The sequence below is a fragment of the Triticum dicoccoides genome, chromosome 2B, assembly GCF_002162155.2.
Source record: "Triticum dicoccoides isolate Atlit2015 ecotype Zavitan chromosome 2B, WEW_v2.0, whole genome shotgun sequence".
Lineage (NCBI taxonomy): Eukaryota > Viridiplantae > Streptophyta > Magnoliopsida > Poales > Poaceae > Triticum > Triticum dicoccoides.
The window spans coordinates 246,230,827-246,240,679 of record NC_041383.1 but is presented as its reverse complement, the minus strand read 5'-3'; the positions used below and the strand labels follow the sequence as shown (position 1 = coordinate 246,240,679).

Sequence of the window (9,853 nt, the reverse complement as noted above, 5' to 3'; positions counted from 1 at the left end):
GGGTTATAGCCGGGGGTGGGCCGGTTGGGCTAGGTGGGTTGGCCCAGTTGGATGGCCAGCTGGGCCGAGGCCCAGTGAGGGGGGGGGTTAATTTCTTTTGTTTTCTTCTGTTTTTATTATTTTCCCTTTTCTATTTTATTTATTTTAGTTAGCGAAACAGCTTTACGAAAATATAACTCCTACTCCTAAATTAGCATAACAACATAGGCCACCTACTCCAAAAAGTTTGGTGATTATATAAACTAGATTAACATTTGTTTAGTATTTAAAAGCATTTAAAATAATTGTTTTGCCGCTGCTTTACCCATCTCATATTATTTAAACATTTTATGCATGTGTGGTTTTCCCCCCCTAATTATCTATGCAATATTTGGTTCACTCCGAACATTTTAGTTTTAATATTTGAAAGCTTTTATTGTTTGCCTATGTTTTTGAATTTGAATTTGAATTGATTTCGAACTAACGTGAGAGTAGCAACAGTAATTGAAGTGACGTGGCACCATTAGCAGAGAATTACTGTAGCTGAATTATCCGGGCGTCACATCATGATTCCATGCCCAAAAATCGTCCATCCTTCTTGTGCATAAAGGTATACCTAGGCCTTGTTCGCACCTTCTCCTCCTCCCAGCTTCATCGGCATCGCACTAGTGTTGGTTTGAATGGCGCAGCTTCGAGAAGCTCGCTTCATGGAGCAAAGTCCCCTCGCTGTGCAAAAGTGAGAAGCAGGACGAGGCCCGCTCTCAAAAATCAAAGGAGGTGGAGTTGGACATTATTACTCGATATGCCACCGCCAAGTGACCTTGGGGTAGCATACCGGTTCGCTCGACATGTTGTTCCTCCTCGATATGTTACTATTCCAGTTGAAATCTAGTCTGCCTTTTCCTTCAAATGGGCCTACAACAATCTTATTCGGCTAACCAATTGGAAGTGGAGATGCCCCCCAAAACGGTTTCTATCGACCCAATTATTGTACAAGAAGCAGGATTTTGCCCGAAGGAGCGAAAGCTGGCTATTTGGAGCAGCAGGAGAAGATCTGAATGGGGCCCTAGTATTGTGTTTGAGTTAGCAATGATGAACACATGTTCCATTGAGTTTTTCCTCCAGGTAGTGCTTGTGCTATCGATTAGGTCGCTTACGAGTTGCAACGCAAGCGATTGGCCTCATGGTCCCTTTTATGCGAATCCAATCATCTAGATTCTCCGTCACCAATTCTCCGTATAAGGCCCTGGTTTAAAACACCTCGGCCTTCCATGATCACCCTCGAAACCTGAGAGGGATGATTCTTAAGTTCAGTAGTGAGGATGATTGTAGTTGGATAGTAGCTGGCTTTCAGTATGCGGGCACAAAGAGCTTCTGGGTGTTGTAACAAATACCAGGACTGATGTGCCAAAAGTGCAAGATTAAAAACCTCAAAATCCCGGAACCCAAGTCCTCCATGAACTTTGGTTGTGTCATTGTCTATCAAGGTACCCAGCTATATGAAGCGGTTCTGCAAATAGTTAGAACATGGAACCTTGGCACAATGATCGTAGGCCGGGAACGACAGCCGGACAGGCCTAGACAGATGGAGTTTTAGCCCGGCACTTAGGCCCATATGACCACAGAATAATCCTCCAGAATCATAGAAAAAGAGAGTGGAAAACCTCCCACCAGGCACCAGGTAAATGGACCGGTCCAATGTGCGGGAGGCCACTGCCTCGTTTTTTTCCTTTTCTCCTGTTTTTTTGTGTGTTTTATTCCACCAAAATATTCTGAATAAATATATTACAAAACACAGTTACATACAACATTTGAGAATATGTATACCAAGCATTTGAAAAATGTTAAATCTGTACAGAGAAAATGTTCTCATGCATACGAAAAATGTATACAAAAAAGTAAAATGTGTGTGAAAAATATTGATCATGTATTTAATAAAGGTTGATTAAGCATTTGAAAAATGTTAATTGAGTATTTTAAAATATTAATATAGCATCTGAAAATGCTTAAATGTGTATGGAAAAAATTATTTCTCATGTATATGAAATATATATACAAGAAAAGTACAATGTGTATAAAAATGTTGATCATGTCTTAAAACATGTTAAAACATGTATAAAAAAATGTTTCTTGTGTACACTAAAAATGCATGGCGTACATTAAATAAAAATGGGCAAAAATCATATATATAAGAAAAGTTAATTATGTATTTAGAAAATATTAAACACACACACACACACACACACGCACGCACGCACGCACGCACGCACGCATACTGCAACTAAAATAATGTTTGCCGTGAATTAAAAATTGTTGCCCATGTATTCAAAAAATATTAATCTTCTATTAAAAAATTAGACATTTATTGAAAATGTATAGGCAACAAAGGATATAAGTTTTGAAAAAAAGAGTTAATAATGTGTTTCAAAATGTTAAACATTTATATATAATATTTTATGATTTGTACTGAAAATCTTGAATGTGTATTGAAAAAGTTGACGTGTGTTAAAAAAAACTATGGAAAATGATAAGAAACAAAGAAAAATGAAGAAACCCAACAAAAACAACAAAAAACAAAGAAGACAAAAAATAAAATTAAAACCGAAGAGAATCAATGCAAAGAAAATGAAAAATAGTGAAAATGAGAATGAAAGAAAGAATAACAAAGAAATCGGATAAAATTAAAGAAAGAAACAAAGAGAAATGAAGAGAAAAAGGAAAGAAAAACAAAAGAACGGAGAAAACCAAGAAAGAAACAAAGAACAAGGCAAGAAAAGAAAACCCAGTGAAAATTGTGAAAGAAACGAAGAAAGCTGGTGAAAAAATGAAGAAAAAACTGAGAACGAAGAAAACCGGTGAAGAATCATGAAAAAGATGAAAGAAAAATAAAATAAACGAAAAAAACACGGAAGAAACTAATGCAACCGACCCCGAGCGAGTGGGATGAAGAAAACGCTATGAATGGGCCGGCCCAGAATGCACGTCCAGGAAAAAACTTCAGACGAGACAAGCTACTCTCGCATTACGCGAGATATAGCTCTGGCTAGATGAAAGAGCCCCTTACCGCACGAGACAGACCCATAGCGGATAGTTGAGCTGTCTCCTAGAGCACTGTGTTTATTTTGTTTTTGTTTTACTATTATTTTTATTTCTCAAATAGATGCATATTTTATTTAAATCTTATAAACATCAATTGATTATGGGAGCACCTACGGCTCAGGTGCTGAAATATTTGTTTGTGTCAGTTGATTTTTTTTCCACCAAACTGTTGCGGAAGCCACGGCAGGGAGCCTGCTACTCTAGTGAACTACGGCCCGTCATGTGCCAATGTTGTGCTAATTAAGCACAGGGCCATGGGTTTCAATAAATCTGTGGCCGTTTCTAAGTACCAGTACTAGAGTAGTACCACACTATACATGCAAAGCATTGTATATCCATTACCGTGTATATATGATTTGCTTTGAAACGTTTATTTGCTTTCACACATAGTAATTATACAAATATTAATATAGGGGCATAATAGGAAACTAATCCTAGTCTATTACATTTAGCAATCCTCATGCTAAATATTTTAATTGGAAACAAAATAAAGCACATAATTTAGTAATAAAAAATAAATATAAAATTAAAACTAAAACAAAATAAAAAAAACTGAAGTTTTGGAAGAATAAGTCAAAGACATCTAAATTACCCTAATGGAAAAGAAAATGAGAAATGAGAGAAACTTGCACATGATTTCCAATAAGAATTGCAGTTTTCACAACATGTAAGAATAAACATATAACAATGCACCTTTTCGGACTCTGGTATAATTTGTACACATATTGCATATAGTACTTGCTTGTGTATGTCTGAAATTAATAATCTTACTCACACTAATGGTATTACGCAAAATGAATCCATAAAAAAACTTGGTAAAAGAACTAAATATAAGTTAATAACAGAACCAAAATTTTCTAAGGAAGAATGAATTAAAGACATTGGTATAACCCCAATAAAAAAGAAAATAAAAATGGCAAAATCTTCCACAGAAGATTGCACTTTTTCATAATATGCAACCATAACCATATACCATATTATAGTACAAGTTTTTGGACTCCGGTATGATTTGTACACATATTACATACATTACTTGCTTCTGTACATTGGTTGGAGATTAATTGTCTTACTCATGCCAATGGTATTACCCTAAATGGATCACAAAACAGAAATGCAGGATTTGGTAATAATAACTATTTTTTTTAAGAAAAACTAAAGTTTTCTAAGAAAGAATTAATTAAAGACATCGGTATTACTGAAATATGAAAATAATAGCGCAGTCTTTTCAGAATATGCAAGAATAAGCACATATTTACCCAGAAAATTGCACCTTTTCAGAATATGCAAGAATAAGCATATAATAGCGCAATCTTGTGGACTCTAGCATGATTTGCACACATATTACATATAGTATTTGTGTGTGTATGTCGGAGAATAATTGTCTTACTCATGCCAATGGTATTACCCTATATCAATCGCCAAGTAAAAACGCAATATTTGGTAATAAAAACTAAAACTAAAATAAAAAGCAAAGTTTCTAAGGAAAATGAATTAAAGGCATTGTTGTTACCCTAGTGAAAAAGGAAATGAAAATGAAAAATGAAAAAGCCCTATGGATAATTTGCACAAAAATAGCATTTTTTTAGCAATATACAAGAATAATCATATAATAGTGTAATTTTCGGACTCAAATATAATTTGCACACATATTACATGGTACTTGTGTGTGTGTACCTCGGAGATTAATTATTTTACTCATGCCGATGGTATTACCCAAAAATGAATCACAAAATAAAAATGCAAGATTTTCCTATAAAAACTAAAGATAAAAAATTAAAACAAAATAAAAAACTTAAGTTTTCCATGGAAGAATAAAATTAAAGCATTGGTATTACCCTAGATGAAAATGATGACAACAACTTGCACAGAAAATTGCAGTTTTCACAAATATACAAGAAGAAGCATATAATAATACAATTTTTCGGACCCCGATATAATTTGGACGCATATTACACAGTACTTTTGCCTGTAAATTGGAAATTAATTTTCTTGCTCATGTCGATGATATCGCCTCAACATGCATACAAAAATGCGTCAAAAATGAATTGCATCTCATATTGATATCATGAGTGCAACGCACACACAACTAAAAACAAATAGTGACACAAAGAGAGAGAAAAAGACCGACACACATAGAAAAACACATGTACAATGGTGCTAACTTAGTAGTGCCACGTAGATTAAATGTTGAGGTGGAGGAGAGAGAAACCGAAAAAAAGGTCTTGCCTTCGCTTAATTAAGCGATGACATCTTAGCCCCGATTTTGACGCGATCTGTGATCCGTGCGCCGAACGGCCACAGCCGGATCCTTCTCGTTGCCTCGCGCGAAAATTTTCTTCTTGGCGCGCCTCTCTTCCTTCTCGCCCGTCCTGCGCGCCAAATTTCTCATCCCGATCCTGGAGCCCGCCAGAAGAAACCTAGGCCCGCTGCCCCCATAAATCCACAGCAGCAGACTCCATCTTCCACCCGTGCGACTTGCAGGTTCCTTGAGCACCAACATGGCTGGCCATGGGAGGAAGAAAGCGGCGCCCCCATCCCAGGTGATGGACGGACCAGACGGACAAGACCCAAAATATGGCGCCCCTCCCCTGCCGATGGGGCGACCTAAAGCTGCCGCAGCAGCCGTAGCGGCATCGAACGCTTGGTTGGCTGGGCATGCTGCCGCTAGATCCGATTCTTCCCTTCAAGTTGATTGGTAAGTTTCACCGTCCTCTAGTTCCATACTTCTAAGATTAAGCTTTCATATGTGCTCGTTCAAGTAGGTGCCTGATTAATCTTTGGATCTGGACAGTACGGTCGATCTTCCATCTAAATTTGTTTCAAGTCAATTTGTGCAGTTTTAATTTTGTATCAGTCCAATGCTATATAGTCTATTATGAGAATTAAGCTTGCGCCAGATCATGTTGTACAACGAGGTGATGATTCATATACTGATACATTAGTCACATTATTTATTTTTCTAGATCATGCCCATTTCAGTGCCGGATCATGCAAATAATCAGTGCAATTTTTACTAGTCCAATTTGTGCACTTGTTGATTAAGTATTATAAGAATTAATTTTCAATAACCATATGCGTACTCTTGTTCTAAGGATGGTTTCACGAAAATAATCCGGATGCAATGAATTAGTTCATGATCGTTTCGTAACAATAATCCAGATGCAATTACTCAGCCTTGCTTTAGTTATTGTGTAATAATTTGTAGTAGCACATGTTCATAAATTCTTCGCTGAACTGAGGCTATATGAACATACACGCATTTCTTATGTTTGAGTGTCTACATTCTTTTAGGGGAAATGATGTTTACCCACCTGGTGGTTTTGTAAATTATTTGAACAATTCATCGAGCTTCAGTCTTCCACAACAAATTCCTCCTCCACCAGCCATGACACATGGTGCTAATTTCGCGGCACCGCTGACATTTGCATCTCAAAAGAATCCAATTACAGCAGTGAAGAAACGACCCAAACGTGCCCATGTTGAAATTGCGGATGATGCAGGAGAAGGTAAAACTATGAAGAGATTGCCATGGACATCAGAGGAGGATGATAGATTGGTAAGTTAACCATTATATTTATCATATTTAGTACTCCATATGGCTATGCCAATATTCACATAAGCTTTTTGTTTACAATATAGATGAGTGCTTGGCTCAAGAACTCAAATGATCCTATCGGTGGTAATTTCAAGAAGAATGACAAATATTGGGGAGATGTGGTCGCGGACTACAATAGCAACACCCCCTCAGATCGCAAAAGACAAGTCAATCAAGCTATGAACCGATGGCATTGAGTTAACAAAATGATAAATAATTTCCATTCCATCCACGGGGAGATTAGCGGTGTATATGCTAGTGGGCAGTCCAATCAGCAATTGATGGAGAAAGTCCACAAAGCATATGAGAACAGACACGGAGGACCATTTCTTCTGGAAAGTACCTGGCAGGTTGTTCGTCACTATCCGAAGTGGTCTACGTACAATGCAGAACTGAATGGATTGAAGAAAATAGATGTGGCCGACCTGGGGAAGGCAGAGGATCATGAGGCAGCTGATAGTGATGATATCCCACGGCCTCCAGGTACTAAAACAGCTAAAAGAGATGGGAATGGCAATGACAAAAGAAAGTTGAAGTCAGAGGATTTAGAAGAGCTTGAGAAATTCTTAGAAGCCCAAAAAGAAGCTACTAAAAGTCGCACGGATGTCCTTGAGGTTCAAAAGCGTATTGCAGCCGATAAACTTGAGTCGTCGAGGCTCATTCTCCTTGCAGCGAAGGAGAACAAGGAGGCAAAAACAAGAGGGAAAATGCTAGAACAGTACGGTAAATTATTGACACAAGATATGGCAGGGATGACCGAGTTTCAGAAAGCTGAGCATGCGATTGCACTTAAATTGATGCGGGAGGAGTTATTCCCCAACGCTCGTCAATAAGTTTGGAAGGTATGGTCTTGTGTTCCTATGAGGCTTTGTTGTATCATGCCAGGTTCTAAGATGTTGCATTGTACAACTATTCAATATGATAATTGTTTAACCTCCACGCTTTTTGTATGCAGGAACCTGTTCCTGTTTGATGAATGAAGAGAGAAGAACAGCCAATGAAGCAATGTGGTTCATGTCCTAGTACTGATGCTTCAGGAGTGCACAAGCTTGTTTTTGTTTTGTTGACAGAAGTAGTTATTATCAATAGATTTCTGTTGGTCTCGAGCTAGTTATTTATGTATGTCAACTTCTTGCTTAAGTACTTCCAAAAATTGTTTTCTAATCCGAAGTCAGTAATAATCATTAATCCGTAATGATTAAAATACTAGAAGTCGTATTGATCTCCGACTCTGCTGATCCGTGCGTGCCAAGGACTTGTAGTCCTTTTCTACATGGACTTTGATAGATTAGATTAGTATATTATATATAGCCTACGCCCTGAACAATCTCTCCGTGCCAATTGTTTCTTTGCAATTTGTGCATGCACTATGTCCCAATCTAGCTCTAGTTCCTCGGGTGATCATGATGCCATGGATGAAGACATTGACGACCTAGTCGAGGTCTACACAATGGAAGACTTCATGGCCGAGCAAGAAATTCTAGACGTACTTAGTCAGCACATCGGAGAGAAGTTGAAGGCCATGCTAGAACAAAGTGTTGACTCCTTTCATCGCCGAAGTGGTCCGAGGAGGTTCATACCTAGGGATCATGCAGATGCACACGGCCGGCTTGTTGCTAATTATTTCTCTGAAAATCCCCTCTACACTGAGCAGATGTTCCGTAGAAGATTTCGGATGAGAAAACCCCTTTTCCTACGAATTGTAAGTGCTCTTGGCGATTGGTCCCCATATTTTACTAACAGGGTAGATGCTACTAATCGTGAAGGGCTCTCGCCACTCCAAAAGTGTACAGCGGCTATTCGTATGCTTGCCTATGGGACCTCGGCCGACCAGCTTGATGAGGTGCTAAGTATCGGCGCAAGCACATCATTGGAGTGTTTGGGTTATTTTGCGAAAGGTGTGATTGCTAAGTTTGGTGAAGAGTATTTGCGACCTCCGTCGGTAGATGAACTTGAACGTTTACTGCAAATTGGCGAGTCTCGTGGCTTCCCTGGCATGATAGGAAGCATTGATTGTATGCATTGGCAGTGGGAGAATTGTCCAGTTGCATGGAGGGGTCAGTTTACTCGTGGTGACCATGGTGTCCCAACTATGATACTTGAAGCGGTTGCTTCGCACGACCTTCGGATATGGCATGCTTATTTTGGTGTTGCTGGGTCCAACAACGACATCAATGTTCTGAATCGGTCGACACTGTTCACCAATACTTTGAAAGGAGAAACTCCTAGGGTGCAATTTACTGTCAATGGGAGACAGTATAACTCAAGTTACTATCTCGCTGATGGAATATATCCAGAATGGGCTGTCTTCGTGAAGACAATACCACTTCCTCAAAGTGAAAAGGATAAAATATTTGCAAAGCGTCAAGAAGGGGCGAGGAAGGATGTCGAGCGAGCTTTTGGGGCATTGCAAGCTCGCTTTAATATCGTTCGTCGTCCGACTAGACTGTGGAAACGGAAAGCCATCGGGGATATCATGAGAGCTTGTGTCATACTTCACAATATGATAGTTGAGGATGAACGAGAAACCTTTCATGTTCCACTCGACTTGAATAACGATGCGGGGTCATCATTTGCTCTACCACCGGAAGTCATCGTCGGTCCACACGTCGCATTCGCAGACTACCTACAGAAAAGTTCCGCTATTCGTGACCGGCAAACGCATCTCCAGCTGAAGGATGATCTAGTTGAAAATATTTGGCAACGTTTTGGCGGCGAATAATGTTTATGATTACTTTAAATACATTTTATGATGCAATTTGTGTTATTATATTACCTATTCAAACTATTTATTCTTTCCGTATACTTTACACCAAACATTATTATATTTGACAATGACACAAGCTTATTCTGGTATGCATCTCCAGCACGATCCGTGCAGCTACCCATGCAAATTACGTTCATGCAATTCATTTGCTCATGTAATTAGCTGATGTATAAAGCTGACACAAAAGAGTCTACAAATATGCTGCTACAGTGGATCACCACATTTTTAGTCACCTGAGATAAGGCTAAGAGATAACCGTTGTAGATCATGTTTTTATTGCCTTATCTTGCATACGTGGCAGACTTAAGATAAGACTACCTTATCAACCATTGTACATGCCCTACAATCACTTGGATGATCTCATGCGCGCGTGCGCACACACGGAAAGAATAGTGACACACACAAAGACCGGG

General features: G+C 38.8%; 2 protein-coding genes across 2 annotated transcripts; both read left to right on the top strand.

The window, feature by feature from the left end:
* The first annotated feature begins 5,338 nt into the window (after window positions 1–5,338).
* On the top strand, window positions 5,339–7,838 carry LOC119367626. Its single transcript, XM_037633097.1, has 4 exons — window positions 5,339–5,773; window positions 6,370–6,634; window positions 6,718–7,515; window positions 7,629–7,838. The coding sequence occupies exons 1-3, from the start codon at window positions 5,577–5,579 to the stop codon at window positions 6,868–6,870; spliced, it is 615 nt and encodes a 204-aa protein (XP_037488994.1). The 5' UTR covers window positions 5,339–5,576; the 3' UTR covers window positions 6,871–7,515; window positions 7,629–7,838.
* Window positions 7,839–8,297: 459 nt separating this feature from the next.
* On the top strand, window positions 8,298–9,395 carry LOC119367625. The gene has a single exon (XM_037633096.1). It carries the CDS (start codon window positions 8,328–8,330, stop codon window positions 9,393–9,395), a length of 1,068 nt encoding a protein of 355 aa, XP_037488993.1. The 5' UTR covers window positions 8,298–8,327.
* The last annotated feature ends 458 nt before the right edge of the window (window positions 9,396–9,853 follow it).

Coding starts and splice junctions, on each gene's coding strand:
- LOC119367625 (XM_037633096.1), top strand. CDS start 8,328: ATGTTCCGTAGAAGATTTCGGATGAGAAAACCCCTTTTCCTACGAATT.
- LOC119367626 (XM_037633097.1), top strand. CDS start 5,577: ATGGCTGGCCATGGGAGGAAGAAAGCGGCGCCCCCATCCCAGGTGATG. Junction 5,774..6,369: donor TCTTCCCTTCAAGTTGATTG/GTAAGTTTCACC, acceptor ACATTCTTTTAG/GGGAAATGATGTTTACCCAC. Junction 6,635..6,717: donor CAGAGGAGGATGATAGATTG/GTAAGTTAACCA, acceptor TTTACAATATAG/ATGAGTGCTTGGCTCAAGAA.